We start from the raw sequence: 17254 nt of genomic DNA, 5'->3' as shown, positions 1-17254 counted from the left end.
CCGCTATGGTTATTCATAGGCTACTCAATTTTGATGCTGTCTTACGGGACAATATATGGCAACAAATACAAAAAGGTATACTTATTAAAGACAAAAATAATAGAAGTGCAAAAGTATACCTAGACCTGGCAGACTATAACACTAACACTAAGTCCAGTGTGGCACTAAACAGGTTTAATCATATGCACAGACTGTAGAGCAGTCTCTTTTTTTCCAAGGCGGCTGTGACAATACATACAAGTCCAGTGTTCGTTTATTCATTTGCTCATTCGCAGCTCTTCCTCCAAACCGCATAAGGCCTCAGTGGCTTCTTCCTATGGCTGCTCTATGTAAGACACAGAGCCGGTGCACTATGATGGCGGTGACCTTGTTTGCCAGTTTTTAGTGTTTTGTTTTTTGTTGTTTTTGATTATTCTTTTGTTCCTAGGTCACCTTAACTGTGGAAGCCCCGTTTATAGACTCCATGACGGCTGTGAAGCGATTGCACAGGTCATACGGGGAGTGAGGTCGTATCTTTGGTGGCTCTTTTAAAACAATGATGTCGCTAGAACAGTCCAGGAGCCGTGGAAGAAACTGCCCGAGCTTCTGCTGTAGGTTATCTGTCACACCAAGAAAAGAACAGACATGTAGTCACCATCATCACCAATCTAAATTATTCTAAAATACTGAAGAGCTATTAACCTTACAATAGTGCTTAAAGGGGTATTCTGGCTTTATACAGCCTATCCCCTATCCAAAGGATAGGGGATAAGATGTATGATTGCAGGGGTCCCGCGGCTCGGGACCCCCACCATGTCTGTGCAGCCCCCAGCATTCTGTGCCGGGCGCTGCCTCAGAGACAGGGATGTAACGCCACGCCCACTAGTGACATCACACCATTTCCCTACATTCATGTCTATGGGAGGGGGCGTGACAACCGTCACGCCCCCTCCCATGGACATGAATGGAGGGGGCATGGCCATGACATTACATTCCTGTCTTGGAGGCAGTTCACGACAAAATGCCAGGGGCTGCACTGAGATCGCGGGGGGTCCCCAGCGGCAGGACCCCTGAGATCATACATCTTATCCCCTATCCTTTAGATAGGGGATAAGATGTATAAAGCCGGAATACCCCTTTAATATCTCAAGGAGCCAACTAGTAATCCCTTCTAAACACATATAAGCAGCAAGCCAAAAGTGTAGTGCCATTTGTGTAAAGGGCTGCAAGGTGGGTACAACTGTACCCACCAACAATTCTTTGTTGAGCCTTTGTTGTGACACAACCTTACCAGGTGAGCACCTGCCTTTGTCCAGCCCTTCTCTCACCTGACATCCATACAGTATTACACTATGAGGCACTGTGCTTTTTTCTTTTTACATGTAAGCATCTAATCTGGTGACGTGTACTCTTTAGCCTGCAAACTTTCATTTCAGTCAGTTCAGTACAATAAAAGGATGAAAGCAGCAATACCCTCACCATGCTCTTAGAACCTCGTGTATAGAACCATTGTGAACGCTTTCGCTCAGCTGCTTTGCTGTAGACGCTTTCTTATTCCTAATTCCCTTACAAGAAGTGGATATTATTGTCTGCCATGTTACAGATATAGTGGAGCTGCAGCCACCACTAGCGGTAAAGGAATTAGTGTCAATGCTGCTGTGATCACAGGACTTAGTTGCTAGAAAGTTTTTTTTGTTTTTTTTTACCAACAGTTTATTATTCCATGTTTGGGTAAAATATTAAAAGTTATTTTGTCTCCATCTTACTTTCAGCAAGGAGGAAGAAAATCAGTATCTTCCTATTATGCCCTATATTGAGATTAATAAAGTGAATATAGTTAATAAACTGCAGCTGTCATTGCTGGCAACAAAATTAAAATATAAAACCAATCACACTCACCAACCTTGGTTCCCTGCAGTTCTTGTTCCAGCAACTTCCGGTTTCCTGCTCATCTCTGCTTGTTGCTACTTTGGTAGAGAATGTGTATAATCCAGTGAACTTCGTGGGTGGCAAGGGATTCTCTGGCGCTGACCGGGACAAAGAGGCTTCAGGTGTGTAGGTTCAGATAAAAAGCTTTATTCAGCCAAGAGGCAACACGTTTCACTGCACAGGCACAGCTTCCTCAGGCTGTCTGGGAAGCTGCGCCATGAAACGCATTGCCTCTTGGCTGAATAAAGCTTTTTATCTGAACCTAAACACCTGAAGCCTCTTTGTCCCGGTCAGCGCCAGAGAATCCCTTGCCACCCACGAAGTTAAAGGACATCTATAGTGCAAATTAACTTATACCCTATTTGAAGAATAGGGGATAAGTTATAGATCGTGGGGGGTCCGAGTGGTGGGGCCCCCAGCGATCTCTGGTACGGGGCCGCGGCAATGTACAGGAAAGGGGGCGTTCCGTCCCAGCATGATGCGGCGGCCGACACGCCCCCTCCATGTACCCCATAGAGATACATGGAGGGGGCGTGTCTGCCGCTGCTTTCTGCTGGGGACGAAACTTCACTTCCTGCAGACTGCCGCGGCCCCGTCCAGGAGATCACGGGGGCCCCAGTGCTCGGACCCCCCGCGATCTATAACTTATCCCCTATCCAAAGGAGTAATTTTGCGCTGGAGTACTCCTTTAACTGGATTATACAAGTTCATATGGGAAGGCTGCAGGAAGGAACCAAGTATCTTCCATTGTCTAACACGTGCTAAGCATTGTTGTGTATGTCGGTACACAACCGGTGCGGGTAAGAGACTACCCTACCCCCGTCCGATATTAGCACATGTGATCCTCCACAAGGAACGCCTCTGCTTTGTGTTTTTAGACTTTGGCTGAGAAGGCCTATTGCTAATCACTGACTGAGGCAGGACGCCGCTGTGGCCAGTAATTGACCTATGGAGAAGACTAATTTCAGAAGTAGCAACAATCAGATATCAGGGGGCAGGAAAGTCACCAGAACAAAGGATGTGGGGAATCAAAGTAGATATGTAGCATTGGCTTTGTATTTTACTCTGTCCACAGCAACATATGAAAAATGCTACTATACTGGAATACCTCTTTAGCTGCATTTACACTGAGAGGTACAAGTGGATAACCCCAAAAATACAGAGAAAAGTATTTGAAAGGGACCAGATGAGGTCAGTGTCTAAAATTGATGGGATTTAGTTTATTTCATCTTGCAAATAGGTAATAACTGGATACAGTAAAGCTAGCAGTCTCATTGTATAAAATGTGCGAATCCATTCTTCCCTAATGGTCAAGTTTTGTGCATCCAGACTGGAGCCCCTTCTTATATTCAGGATAACATTCTATTTAGGTTGAATTGGGACTTGAAAATATACTTACACAAAGAATGACTTTTGTTCAGTTATACCAGACAAGGTATTTTTGGCCATTTTAACATAACAAATGTAAAAGATTAAAACCGATTTTGTTCTGATGTTTGCCCATAAACATGCAGGTGCCCCTTTGTGCATTGTGTTGGGGTGCTGTGACTGTGGCTGGCATTGTACAACAATAAAATAATACATATGAATTCTTCACTGTCTAATAAGTACTGCTCAGTGCTAATTTGTATCCTACCCAGCGTGCCTGAGACTCTTATGTCTGGAATTCATTGCCGGCAGAGACAGATTTCTGACAGCCCATTAATCTCGCTTCGCACGGGCTTGGAGGGACAATGTGTATTCTAATGTGCCATAAACTGAAATCGTTATGCTTTAATCTTCCTTAGGAAGAGAGGAGTGGGGGCCGTCAGTCAATAAATATGCAGGGATGTTAAAAGTGACACGGGTTATTACTGCGTCAACCGCTCGTGCAGCTGAAAAAGGGGGCGATGGTGGAGGGGAATGAAGCTGCGTGAAAGTCAAATAACCAAAGGTCAAAGTTTTGTCTCTGCTGGCTCCTTATTCCTGTGCTGGCTTCTCATATTGTGAACATACAAACTATAGATCACGTATGAGACCATATAATCTCCAGGTATGATGTTTCTTCTTATTAGACCAACTGCCCCTTCAACATTCAAGGACAAGATACAACAGTAACATTACGTAGGGAAATGACACTAACAAAATCCCCAACTTACGTTGTCCCTCCATTTATATTGTAATATTTGTATGTCCAGGCTGATAGTCGAGGGTTAGTAAAGCCAGAGCCATTTATTCAGGCCTATGGGTTCTGGACAAAGCTCATACACTGGATTGTGAATAGTGCAGGCATTGAGAGGGGGCGTGATTTAGGGATTATGTGATTCCTCTGGCCCTTCACTAGGTATTATATCAGTGTTTCCCAACCAGAGTGCCTTCAGCGGTTTCAAAACTACATTTCCCAGCATGCCCGGACAGCCTTTGGCTGTAGTTTTGAAACAGCTGGAGGCACCCTGGTTGGCAAACACTGTATTATACAGTGTATTTGTTATGCAAAGAATGTTTCTGTAAATAATGGGCTAAAGAAGCACATCATACAACATAAGACTAGTGCTGGGCGGTATACCGGTTCATACCGGATTTCTTTTTTCCCCTCACGACATAAATTTTTCCCATACCGCAATACCGGTTGCCCCCCCTCGAATGACAATTATCAGCTGCAGTGCGCTGTCCCCATCGGGGAACCAATCATGTGTGACCTGTGGGCGCTGTTCTGCTTCTCCTCCCCGAACTCCCCCCCCCCCCCCCCCGGTTTATCAGACCAGCGCCCCACTGTCTCCCATATTGAGGAACTAAATCATATGTCTTCTCGTCCTCCTGTAAGTTGCGGGCCACCTGCGCTGGAAATCTGTACTGTACTATCTAACTCACTTTCCCACGTTGCTCCGGTAACAGCCTCGCGCTGGGGATGGGAACGTTACAGAGCAGTCAGCCTATCACCGGCCACAGCGATGTCCCGCCTCAGTCGGTGATAGGCTGAGCGTACTGTCATGTAATAGGCCGGCCAGCTCCTTACATGACAGTGCGCTCAGCCTATCACCGACTGAGGCGGGACATCGCTGTGGCGGTGATAGGCTGACTGCTCTGTAACGTTCCCAACCCCAGCTCGAGGCAGTTACCGGAGCAATGTGGGAAGGCGAGTTAAAGTTGTTTTGTTTATTTTTGCAGCCCGGGCACAAGGAACATGTAGTACAGTACAGATTTACAGCGCAGGCGGACCGCAACTCACAGGAGGACGAGAAGACATATGATTAGTTCCTCGATGTGGGGGACAGTGCAGCACTGGGCTGATAAACCAGGGGGGGGGGGGTGGGGGTTAGAGAAGCAGCGCCCACGGGTCACATGATTGGGGCGGGATGGAAAATACTGTTAAATACCGTGGAACCGCCATAACTTACAAAAATACCGTGATACACCTTTTTGGCCATACCGCTCAGCTCAAATAGAGCACCATCATGGCTTCCCACATCCTTAGCACTCACAGGTGATTTCCATAATATCACTGTACAATGTGTGTAGGTCAGACCCTAAACACAATGGAAGGAGGGGCCGCAATTTATTAAGCCTCTAAGCTTCCTATAGTTTGCTGAACAATTCCTGAGTTTTATTCCACTTCTATTGTCTTTGAGATTGATCCACGTCAACGTTTTTATTTGGATGAAATAAAGGTGAAGTTACTTTTACCACTGGATTCTACACCCTTTGATGCTAGATTTGTAAATTACTTCTATTAAAAAAAATCTTAATCCTTCCAGTACTTATTAGCAACTGTATACTACAGAGGAAATTCTTTTCTTTTGGGATATATTTTCTGTAACGAGCACAGTGCTCTCTGCTGACACCTCGGTCTGTTTTAGGAACTGTCCAGAGCAGCATATGTTTGCTATGGGGATTTTCTCCTGCTCTGGACAATTCCTGACATGGACAGAGGTGTCAGCAGAGAGCAATGTGGTCAGACAGAAAAGAAACCCAAAAAGAAAATAATTTCCTCTGTAGTATACAGCAGTTGATAAGTACTGGAAGGATTAAGATTTTTAATGGAAATAATTTACAAATCTGTAACTTTCTGGCAACAGTTGATTTAAAAAAAAAATCCACTTTAATGAATAGGCCGAATGCTATGGCCACCGAGGCTTTACTAAGGAGTGAAGTATAAAACACCTGTTTTCATAAATTTGCCCCTATGTGCTGCTTTATTAGGACAACAATAACATTACTTATCCTATTGGGAGGCAGAGAAAATGAAATATCTTTGATCATTGTTAATCATTATCTACAGAAATTCTTAGAATGCTGCAAATTTTCTGATACGGTAAAAATAAGTAATCTAAATGGACTGTAATAAGCACGGCACATGGCACAAGAAATAAGCAAGAGAAAGCACATTAGGGGATGATAAACACATTGCCTGTCTCCCCATCACATGACTATCTCATGATTATTAGCTCTGAATGACAGTGTTACCACCTTCCAGAGCTTCGCTCTAATACTGGTTCTTGGATCAGTCATTCAGAACCTTAAATAACCTTAGAGCACTGTGAATACTAATGTGTAGGTGGTGATCGGATGAGAAGAGGACCTGTGCACATATATGAGCCTGGGGTGTTCACAGCGACAGCCAATGTAAAGGGAGGAGAAACCTTAGCAAAATTAAGCTGCCAACCGATAAGAGGGCAGGGCAGTTCTCTGCAAGGTACAGTGGTCCCCGACATACAATGGCCCCGACATACGATCATTTCAACATATGATCGCAAAAACAGCTATCTGGCAGCGCTGACTGCTTCAGCTGCTGCCAAATAGCCGTTTAATGTGCCCCATGTGTCCGGTCCATGCCCGTCATGTCGCCGCTCATCTGCTGCTGCCCTGCGCAGTTGCTCTCCGCCACCATCATTACGTCGCTGCTCACACTGCTCAATAGAGGCTCCGTGAGCGGCGATGGCGCAGGGCAGCAGCAACGTAGTGATATGGCAGCAGAGGTTTGGCAAACTGACGGGCCAGAGCGGCGGGGACATGCGAGTATGATCCATGGTACGAATCCCTCAACATACGATGGTTTCAACAAACGATGATCTGCTTGGAACCAATTACCATTGTATGTTGAGGGACCACTGTATGCTTGATGGAGTAACCTGAGCAGAACAATGGAAGGCAAATAGCTCATGCAAGTAAAGCCACATTCATGATGCGTTATGCAGGCCATACAAACAACATAGCTGGTGATGCACTTGATTTGAGCCATGTGTATGAGTACATTTCGAATGGGAGGGGAGAAAAGTGGTAATTATATGATTTCAGCAATCTATAGAGGAACAAAGGAATCACCCACAATCTACATGGTAAATAATCTACACATAGGTTGTCAAAGTATAAACCAGAATCATCCAATATTTATCTAAGGTGTATGACCAGGTTAAGGGTTCCTTTAAAGTATGTGCATATAAAAACACTCATTTTTTTAAATGGAAATTTAAAATTGAAGGCCTATTCTTAGGATCAGCCAATGATATTAAATCAATGCGGATCTGATGCTCAGCACCCCCAGTGATCAACTCTCTGAAGGGGTCACTGAATTGCATCCCATGCACAGCCGACAGGGTTGTGCAGTACAAAGCAGCGTAAACAATAAAAGGTAACAACTACTTGCCACAGCTTAGATATTGATGGCCTATTAAGAACCAATTTGAATGACCTCCACATGTATGTTAATTAGGGACTTACCATCTATATCTTGGCCAAGGTATGAGCACCAGCGACTCCGCATTTCCTCAATAGCAGCCATGTCTTCCTCCGAGATCTTATTGTTGAATATGAGATGCACGCAGGGGATGATCAAATCATTTATTATGCCGATTCCTTCAGAAATCTGCTCATCTACACGACTCTCAAACATCCTGGCGGCCATATCATTCAAGTCCTTTTAGAGAAGAAAAATAATGTGTTCCGTCACATTTTGTAGAATTAAAGTATTACAATTCTTAAATCCGCCATCTGTAGGTGACTAGACTAAAGAAGCTTGAGTTTTATAACCACATCAAAGACCCAGACTGTCTGTAGACAACACTGTTCTTATTGGTACAATGTAGGGTGAGATGCCATATGGACTGACGCTTGAAGAGGTACATATTCTTCTTGTGGAGATCCAGCTGGAAGCCTTACAGGGCTAGTTCACACTATGGAATGCAGAAAGAAACATTTCCTCACTGAATTCCTCTTTGGAATAGTGTTCCCTTTCTGCTCCATGGTAAATGAAACAAAACTGATGAGAAATCGAAAACCGGAAATCAAAGTCCCATTGACTTATGGTCTTTTACTACTTTTACTGAATTTCGGTAGAAGATCAAGCACGTTCCTTTTTCTGCTGGAAGGTAGATCGTCAGAAATGTCTGCAACAAAATTGCTCATTGAAGTCAATGGGAGTGGGATGCAAGGTGGAATTCTCATGGAATTCCACCTTGCCTTTCTGTGGTGGGAATATACCCAAAGGCAATATTCTGCTGACATTTGGAACTAGATCACCACAACGAGAATCAGCATTTCCTGAGAGGCAGCACACTTGTGATAGCCACCAATAGGCGGCACTAGTAAACCAAATTAATTCCTTTTTTTTGCATGTTTATCATTAACCTTAATCTTTACCTTTCATAGTTATGGTTATTCTGCACTACAGTAGATAAAGTTTGGTTAGGAACCAAGGATTACACAAGCAGAGGGAAGGAATGGAACAAAATACAAAAATGGTCTGGGATAGGCAAAAAGTTTAAAATTCACACCTATAAATTCTATGCTTTGTTAGATTTGCTTTTGCTCGTCATATAGTACAGCCATTTCTGCAGTCACATGCACAACACATGAACAAAGCTTTCTTCACTTTTAGGGATGACATCTTCTTTTTGTTGTATAGATTTGCAATATCTAAAGGAAGTGTGTGTGTGTATCCTAAATCTCTGCTGTGAACAAAAGCTCTCTTCCCCAGTAAAGCCCACCTCTCATTGTCAAATAAAGCAACCATTTCATCTGCCTATGGGGTAAAACTGTATTCATTCCTAGAATGAGGGAGCAAAGGTCACCAATAAGCGACAGCAGATGCTACAGTACTGAATGGGAGCAAAGCGCGTCCTAAGGCTAAAACAGATGATCGATACCTTACACTGGAAGGAAGGAAAGTGAATAATAAGATAGAAAAATACCTTCCTTTTTATTAGCCCACAGTGATAATAAATGTTTTTTTATTATGATTGATCAATCAATAGGATACATAAATTTGTGACAGATTATAGACAGACGGACACTTCACTCATTGATTTACCGGCTCCAATATAAAAAGTGTTTGTGCTGGTGAGATACCCCGATGTAGTCTTTCAGACGTACAATATAAGGAATACGTACCAGGAGGCACTTCCGTCTGTACAGCTCGAGCAGTTTTTCTTCCACCCCACGATTTTCTCCTATGCTCAGAAGGGCACTATTGCTTTGATAAGCATATACCAGGTAGGTGAGGGCTTCCTGACATCTGACAAGAGTAAGAGATATTGTTACTGCAGTTCTGAAACTTACCAGTGTATCTAGATATGAGAGATCATTTATCTTGGATTTATAAAACTACAAGTGTGTCCTTTTACAAACAAATGTTGCCTAAGAGCCAATAGAAGACGTGCAGGAAGTTGTGGTCATCTGCTCGCTGCGTTTGGAAACATGACACTAATATATACATGATTGAGGCCCTGCAGAGAAGGGTTAAATATCCCATTCACAAAAACAAAATTTATTAATTAAAGGGGTTATCCAGGAAAAAACTTTTTTTTTATATATATATCAACTGGCTGCAGAAAGTTAAACAGATTTGTAAATTACTTCTATTAAAAAATCTTAATCCTTAATCTTTCAGTACTTATGAGCTTCTGAAGTTAAGGTTGTTTTTTTCTGTCTAAGTGCTCTTCGATGACACGTGTCTCGGGAACCACCCAGTTTAGAAGCAAATCCCCATAGCAAACCTCTTCTAAACTGGGCGGTTCCTGAGACATGTGTCATCATAGAGCACTTAGACAGAAAAGAACAACCTTAACTTCAGTAGCTCATAAGTACTGAAAGGATTAAGATTTTTTAATAGAAGTAATTTACACATCTGTTTAACTTTCTGGAGCCAGTTGATATATATAAAAAAGTTTTTTCCTGGAATACCCCTTTAACCCCCTCCCCTGTTCCAAATGGAGAATGTGGATTCCTGTTCCAGTGAGCTCACTTCAGCTATTGAGTATTATAATCCCACATCTGAGGCTACACACACCAGAGAAGAGGAACTGTGCAGTGTGGCATGAAAAACTACTAGAAGCAATAGGACAGTGTTTCCCAACAGGGAGCCTGCAGCTGTTGCAAAACTACAACTCCCAGCATGCCTGGACAGGCTTCAGCTGTCCGGGCATGCTGGGCATTGTAGTTTTGCAACAGCTGAAGGCACCCTGGTTGGAAAACACTGCAATAGGAGAACAATGGCAGTACTCCAAACAGCAAATAATACCAGCCTGCCCAGTGCAGAGTGAAAGTCATCACTTTCCCGCTGCTCAAAAACCTCAATTCTAGTGGGTTGGGCAGCATAAAAGGGAAGACGGGTTCCTTTAAAGGACAGGGCAGCTATCTGTTCATAAACTGCAATTTAAAGGGCAGCCATTAGTTAATAATCTTACAGAGCAGTGTTTTCCAAACCAGGGTGCCTCCAGCTGTTGCAAAACTACAACTCCTAGCATGGCCAAACAGCCTTCGGCTGTACAGGCATGCTGAGAGTTGTAGTTTTGCAGCATTTCAGCTACATGCAGCTCTAGCTTTACAAGCAAAATTCCACTTCTATTCACTCGAAAAAGTAGATTTTTTTTTTGCTTACTGTAAAAATCTCTTTCTCGGAGGATCCATTGGGGGACACATTGGGTATATGCTGCTGCCACTAGGCAAAAAAAAAAAGGAAGTTGGCCCCTCCTAGCAGGATCGACAGGGGAAGAAAAACAACAACAGGACAGGCAACCGAACCAAGGATACCAGAATAAATGGGTGGGCGCTGTGTCCCCAATGGATCATCTGAGGAAGAAATTTTACAGTAAGCATAAAAATCTACTTTTCTCGTTCGGCTCCATTGGGGGGAAAAAGACCGTGGGACGTACCAAAGCAGTCCCAAGGGTGGGAGAGAACCCAAGCAACTCAGGTGGAAGGCTGGGCCACAGCCACTTGCAACACCTTGCGACCAAAACCCGCATCAGCGGACACAAAAATGTGCACCTAGTAAAATTTAGTAAAAAAAAGTGTACAAGGACGACCAGGTGGCCACCTTACAGACTTGCAAGGCCAAAGCCCTGTTGCGGAGAGCCCAGGAGGCCCCGACTGAACAAGTGGAATGAGCTGAGACCCAGAAAGGCGGAGTCTTCCCTTTGCAGCGGTAAGCTTCAGAGATGGCAGAACGGATCCACCGCGAAACAGTCGCCTTTGAAGCAGGAAATCTCTTACGATGACCCTCTGTAAGTACAAAGAAAGAGTCACACTGGCTAAAGGATGAAGCGACCGAAAGGTAAAACCTAACGGCCCCTACCACGACAAGGCCATGAAGCAACCGTTCCCTAGGATGGGACAGAGCTGGACAAAAGGACAATATCCTCATTTAGGTGAAAGGCGGAGACAACCTTAGGCAAAAAAGATGGCACCGAACAGAAAACAAACTTTGTTCTTGTGCAAGACCAGGTAGGGGGAGACCAGGTAGGGGGAACTGCAGAGAGCTGCCAGCTCTGAAACTCTCCTAATGGAAGTGACCGCAATGAGGAAGGCCACCTTCCAGGAAAGGACATGAAGAGAAACGTCCCGGAGAGGTTCGAAGGGAGTACCCTGCAAAGCACTGAGAACCAGATTCAGATCCCACAGAGGAGTAGGGGATCTGTACGGTGGAGCCGCGTGAGCTACACCCTGCAGAAAAGTATGGATGCAAGCGTCGGACACCAGGGGGCGCTGAAAGAGAATGGAGAGCGCCGACACCTGACCCTTAACAGGTAGCGCCCTGCTCCTAATCCCCCACCTAAAAACAAGGAAATAAGAAGGAGATAAAAAGCTAAAAATACTTCCCTGAACTAAAAAATGTTAAAAGTAAAAGACCAGGTCTGCCTCCTACGAACACTAAGCTAAAACTGATAGCTCAGAGTCTGTAGGCGGGTTATATCCTGCTAGGAGGGGTCGACTTCCTTTTTGTTGCCTAGTGTCAGCAGCATATACCCCACGGTCTCTGTGTCCCCCAATGGAGCCGAACGAGAAATCACTTTGGCTTTTAGCAAGTCCAAATGAAATAAGGTGCATGGCCAACAGGAGGTCACTTACTTTCCATTCTGGTACAATTCCAGACCAGTCAGAAGGTAAACAGACACCTTACGAAACTGACTGTAATCCTCGTGCCACTTCTGTATTCAGAGAGAAAACAAAATAACATTTATTTTAGATATTACGTAAAACCTTTGGAATCCGTAAGTGTTTGATCTAAATCAACCCTACCGTCATGTTTAATTCCAGAAGCTTTTAAACTAAATAAAAAAAGTCTCATATAATTATTATATAAGATGTATATCTACGAGCTGGTATGTGTTAGCAACATACATGGACACCCAGATCATCATATAATAGCCAAAATATTTTATTACTGTGTATTTTTATCATTTCAGCCGCTCAAGGTCATTAAAGCAGGGTATATTTCTGGCACAGGTTTAACGCTAGCTGCCTGAGAGATCTGGCATAGGAATGTTAGGGCCTGGCACGCTAAAGAGAAGACATAACCAGTTTTCAGCACTCGTCTTCTCTGTTTCCACATACACAGCACTCAATGAGGGCATGTATGGAGGACATGCTTCAGCCTTTATTGCTACTCATTACTCAATCACTGGGATGCCAAAAGGCTGATGCTGTATCTAGACTAGTGTCTCCAAACTGTGGCCTGCTAGCTGTTGTAAAACTACAACTCCCAGCATGCCAAGACAACTGATCTAGACCAAGCTTCCTAACAATTATAATAGTCAACATAGCAGGTCTAATTCTAACTGTAACTAGGGCTGCTGTATAAAGTATATGTAAAGTAATACAGGCCCCCAATGGCATTTTTAAACCCCTGAGAACTAGACTGCACAAGAGAAAAAAATAGAACAGAAAAATAGATTAAAAAAATAAAATAAAAAACACATGAAATAATCTCTACAAAAGACCCTCCCTTACTAACCATTGTGTTACACTAGCCCTGACCCAATTACCTTACACAAACCATACACAATGCTGTGCTCTTCATTCAAATAATTTGCCTATACAGTCTAACAAAAATTATAATAATATTCTACTTTTATTACAAAGAAAACAGCTATACGGTGTCACGTGTTAGGCTTTGTTCACACGCCAGAATTTCTGTATGGAATTCTGCATGAAAATTATGCACAAATTTGTAGCCAATACACTTCAATGGAATTCAGCTGTCCCATTCACACAGCTAAATGTCTGCTACAGAATTTCCGCTGCAGGAATTCCATTAAAGTGAATGGGCAATTAAAGGGGTACTCCGGTTAAAACCTTATTTTTTTTTTTTTTAAATCAATTGGTGCCAGAAAGTTACAGATTTGTAGATGACTTCTATTAAAAAATCTTTCCAGTACTTATTAGCTGCTGAATACTACAGTGGAAATTCTTTTCCGTTTGAAACACAGAGCTGTCTGCTGACATCATGACCACAGTGCTCTCTGCTGACATGTCCATTTTAGGAACTGTCCAGAGTAGGAGAAAATCCCCATAGCAAACATATGCTGCTCTGAACAGTTCCTAAAATGGACAGAGATGTCAGCAGAGAGCACTGTACTCATGAGGTCAGCAGACAGCTCTGTGTTTCAAAAAGTTAAGAATTTCCGCTGTAGTATTCAGCAGCTAATAAGTACTGGAAGGATTAAGATTTTTTAATAGTCATTTACAAATCTGTTTAACTTTCTGGCACCAGTTAATTAAAAAAAATATATAAAAAAAAAAGTTTTCCACCGGAGTACCCCTTGAGTATCTACAGAATTTACTGCATAATTCCGTGCAGAAATTCTGCCGTGTGGACAAAGGCCCAAAATACCCCAGGCCGGAACAGGTTAAGCAAAAATATACCAACAAAGCAGTTTTTCTATCTGTGGAAACCTAACCTGATATTCTCTCATATCCATGTCATTTGGCCCAATCTCTTTCAGTTTAGCTCGAGCCACCTTCATAATACTTATCGATCTGGAAAAGGAGAGGAAAATAGCAACAATAAGATACTGAACATGTAGTTTTGCACACGTATAGCTTTATCACACAAGGCCCAAACATTTCTGTGCCCAGTACTAAGCATCAATATTATTTTATCATTGACACCCAACATTACTATTCACCAGTGGTCTTCAACCTGCGGACCTCCAGATGTTACAAAACTACAATTCCCAGCATGCCCGGACAGCCAACGGCTGTCCGGGCATGCTGGGAGTTGTAGTTTTGCAACATCTGGAGGTCCGCAGGTTGAAGACCACTGCTATACACTATACTATACAATACCTGGTGAGATGGTTTCCATTATGTGTCTGCAATCCTGTGCCCCTCCCCATGGACCCAGATGACATTAGATTTAAGGTGTAATATTTTGCACATAGCGTCACCTTAGTTTCTAGGTGCTGTCCGCTAGGTAGCTTAAGTTTGACAGCAGGGCCATCAATGATGGCCAGTTTAGCATTGATATGAGAATGGAAGAAGATTTCAGTGTTAAATCAATTCTTTCATGAAACAAAATGCATAAACTTTCCACTATAAAGATAGGGACACACATGCCAAATTGTGCTGCATATCTGCTGCTGCATATCTTTCTGACAATTGAAGTGAATGGGTGGCAAAATCAGATGCAGAAAATATGGCGCAAAAAATGGCACGTGACCCTACCCAAAGTCTAGATTTCCCCTTGGCAGTTTTATTTTTTGGGGAAAACTGCCACTGCAGTCTTTGAGCTAAATTCAGAAGTGGATCCATGAGGAAGGGGAAGTATAAGTCTTCCTTTATACTTCCCATTCCTTTTAAATCTGACGTCGGCTCAAAAACTGCCATGGCAGTTAGCCAAAAATCTGCCAAGTGGAAACATAGCCTCAAAGTGTATTCCCTGGAAACCTAGACATCCTCAGAATTCAGGCTGGTTAAAGCACTTTCCCTGAAGTCAGAAAAGCAGAGGTGCAACTAAACTTGCGGACCTTATACTTTAACCTGCACCATTCATACACAAGACTAATGTCAGCCACTGAAATGCTGTAACAAGCTTGCTCCTTACCGCTCATCATAGCTGAGATTTTTATCTGCAAACTGCTCCAATAATGTTCTTTCTATTACACGTTCGGGGGCTCTGTTCTGGAAGAAGTAGACCAGCACATGCTGCAGGCGAGGGTCATTGGACTGGGACGGCTGTTCCTTAGAAAGCTGGTAGAGACGGGAATACTCCTCTCGGAAGGCCTACAGAGAAGTCAACATGTTAGAGGGTTTATTATAAAGGCTAGAAAAATAAAGTGGGGATGCCAGACCAATTCCAGGTTTACCCCGCTGCATATTGTATTTGTATTATGACATAGAAACATAGAATGTGTCGGCAGATAAGAACCATTTGGCCCATCTAGTCTGCTCAATAATCTGAATACTGTCAATAGTTCCTGGCCCTATCTTATATGAAGGATAGCCTTATGTTTATCCTTAAAATGGCCACATGCAGTCAAGTTGGATTCAGGAGGCGGGGACCCAGGAACCATTGCATTTGAATCAGTGGAGAACACAGTTATTCTTCTTTTGTTTTTTTTCTTTTTTAAGTAAATATTTTTTATATTAAAGCTCCTGTGCCCTTTTTCCACCCACCAGACAACCCCTTCTTTACAAGCATTATGACCTATTTTCCCTTAACCCAACCCAACCCCCCACCCCACCCCTACTCCCTCTCATCCTCTTCCTGGTGGATTCAAAGTTACCTAGATCTGAATGAATGAACTAATCGTGTGAAATACTTTCATCTTTACATAGTTGAATGTGCTGACAACAAAATCACACAAAAATTATCAATGGAAATCAAATTTATCAACCCATGGAGGTCTGGATATGGAGTCACACTCACAATCAAAGTGGAAAACCTCAATACAGGCTGATCCAACTTTATGTAATGTCCTTAAAACAAGTCACAATGAGGCTCAGTAGTGTGTGAGGCCTCCACGTGCCTGTATGACCTCCCTACAACGCCTGGGCATTCTCCTGATGAGGTGGCGGATGGTCTCCTGAGGGATGTCCTCCCAGACCTGGACTAAAGCATCTGTCAACTCCTGGACAGTCTGTGGTGCAACGTGGCGTTGGTGGATGGAGCGAGACAAGATGTCCCAGATGTGCTCAATCGGATTCAGGTCTGGGGAACAGGCGGGACAGTCCATAGCATCAATGCCATCCTCCTGCAGGAACTGCTGACACTCCAGCCACATGAGGTCTAGCATTGTCTTTTATTAGGAGGAACCCCGGGCTGACCACACCAGCATATGGTCTCACAAGGGGTCTGAGGATCTCATCTCGGTACCTAATGGCAGTCAGGCTACCGCTGGCAAGCACATGAAGGACTGTGGGTTGTTGGCCTCCTCCACGTCTCCTGATGTACTGGCCTGTCTCCTGGTAGCGCCTCCATGCTCTGGACACTACGCTGACTGACACAGCAAACCTTCTTGCTACAGCTCGCATTGATGTGCCATCCTGGGTGAGCAGCACTATCTGAGCCATTTGTGTGTGTTGCAGACTCAGTCTCATGCTACCACTTGAGTGAAAGCACCGCCAGTGACCAAATCAGCCAAGAAGCATAGGAACTGAGAAGTGGTCTGTGGTCACCACGTGCAGAAACACACCTTTATTGGGGGGGTGTCTTGCTAATTGCCTATAATTTCCACCTGTTGTCTGTTTCATTTGCACAACAGCATGTGAAATTGATTGTCAATATGGTACACCGATATGTACATTTCCTACTTAACTGTTATTTTGTTTAAAAATTCAATAAACATTAGATTTCAAAAACAAAGCAAAACGGGGGAAAAAAAAAAATTACAAGCACATCAAGGAGAACTGTTGTACCCAGTTAGCAGCTCTAAAAGGAATCCACCACTTTTAAGAGAAGGATAAATGCTTTGCAAATACATCGTAAAATTATCCTGTAGTTTTATGCAGTGGCTATATTAAAATAATTTGGAATCTTAAAAAAAACTGGGATAAGAAGAGTGAGATGAGAATTTTATAGGAATGTTAAGATCAGGGGGACCTGCCACTTTCTTATAGGGCATCAAACAGTTACCCTGTGAGGCGCAAG

General features: G+C 43.3%; 1 protein-coding gene across 2 annotated transcripts in view; it reads right to left on the bottom strand.

The window, feature by feature from the left end:
• Positions 1 to 245: 245 nt before the first annotated feature.
• Positions 246 to 17254, bottom strand: part of USP28 (ubiquitin specific peptidase 28) — a 108080-nt gene continuing 91071 nt past the window's right edge. For both annotated transcript variants that reach the window (XM_056544187.1, XM_056544188.1), the window contains 6 exons: positions 15209 to 15387; positions 14064 to 14142; positions 12232 to 12311; positions 9274 to 9397; positions 7606 to 7801; positions 246 to 599 (listed from right to left, as the gene is read on the bottom strand). In XM_056544187.1, coding sequence (XP_056400162.1) covers positions 424 to 599; positions 7606 to 7801; positions 9274 to 9397; positions 12232 to 12311; positions 14064 to 14142; positions 15209 to 15387 — 834 coding nt within the window. In that variant the 3' untranslated portion in view covers positions 246 to 423. The remainder of the gene's footprint in view (positions 600 to 7605; positions 7802 to 9273; positions 9398 to 12231; positions 12312 to 14063; positions 14143 to 15208; positions 15388 to 17254) is intronic.

The sequence above is a fragment of the Hyla sarda genome, chromosome 10 (genome assembly GCF_029499605.1).
Source record: "Hyla sarda isolate aHylSar1 chromosome 10, aHylSar1.hap1, whole genome shotgun sequence".
Lineage (NCBI taxonomy): Eukaryota > Metazoa > Chordata > Amphibia > Anura > Hylidae > Hyla > Hyla sarda.
The sequence above is the reverse complement of the archived record's forward strand: the minus strand, read 5'-3'. Positions and strand labels throughout refer to the sequence as shown.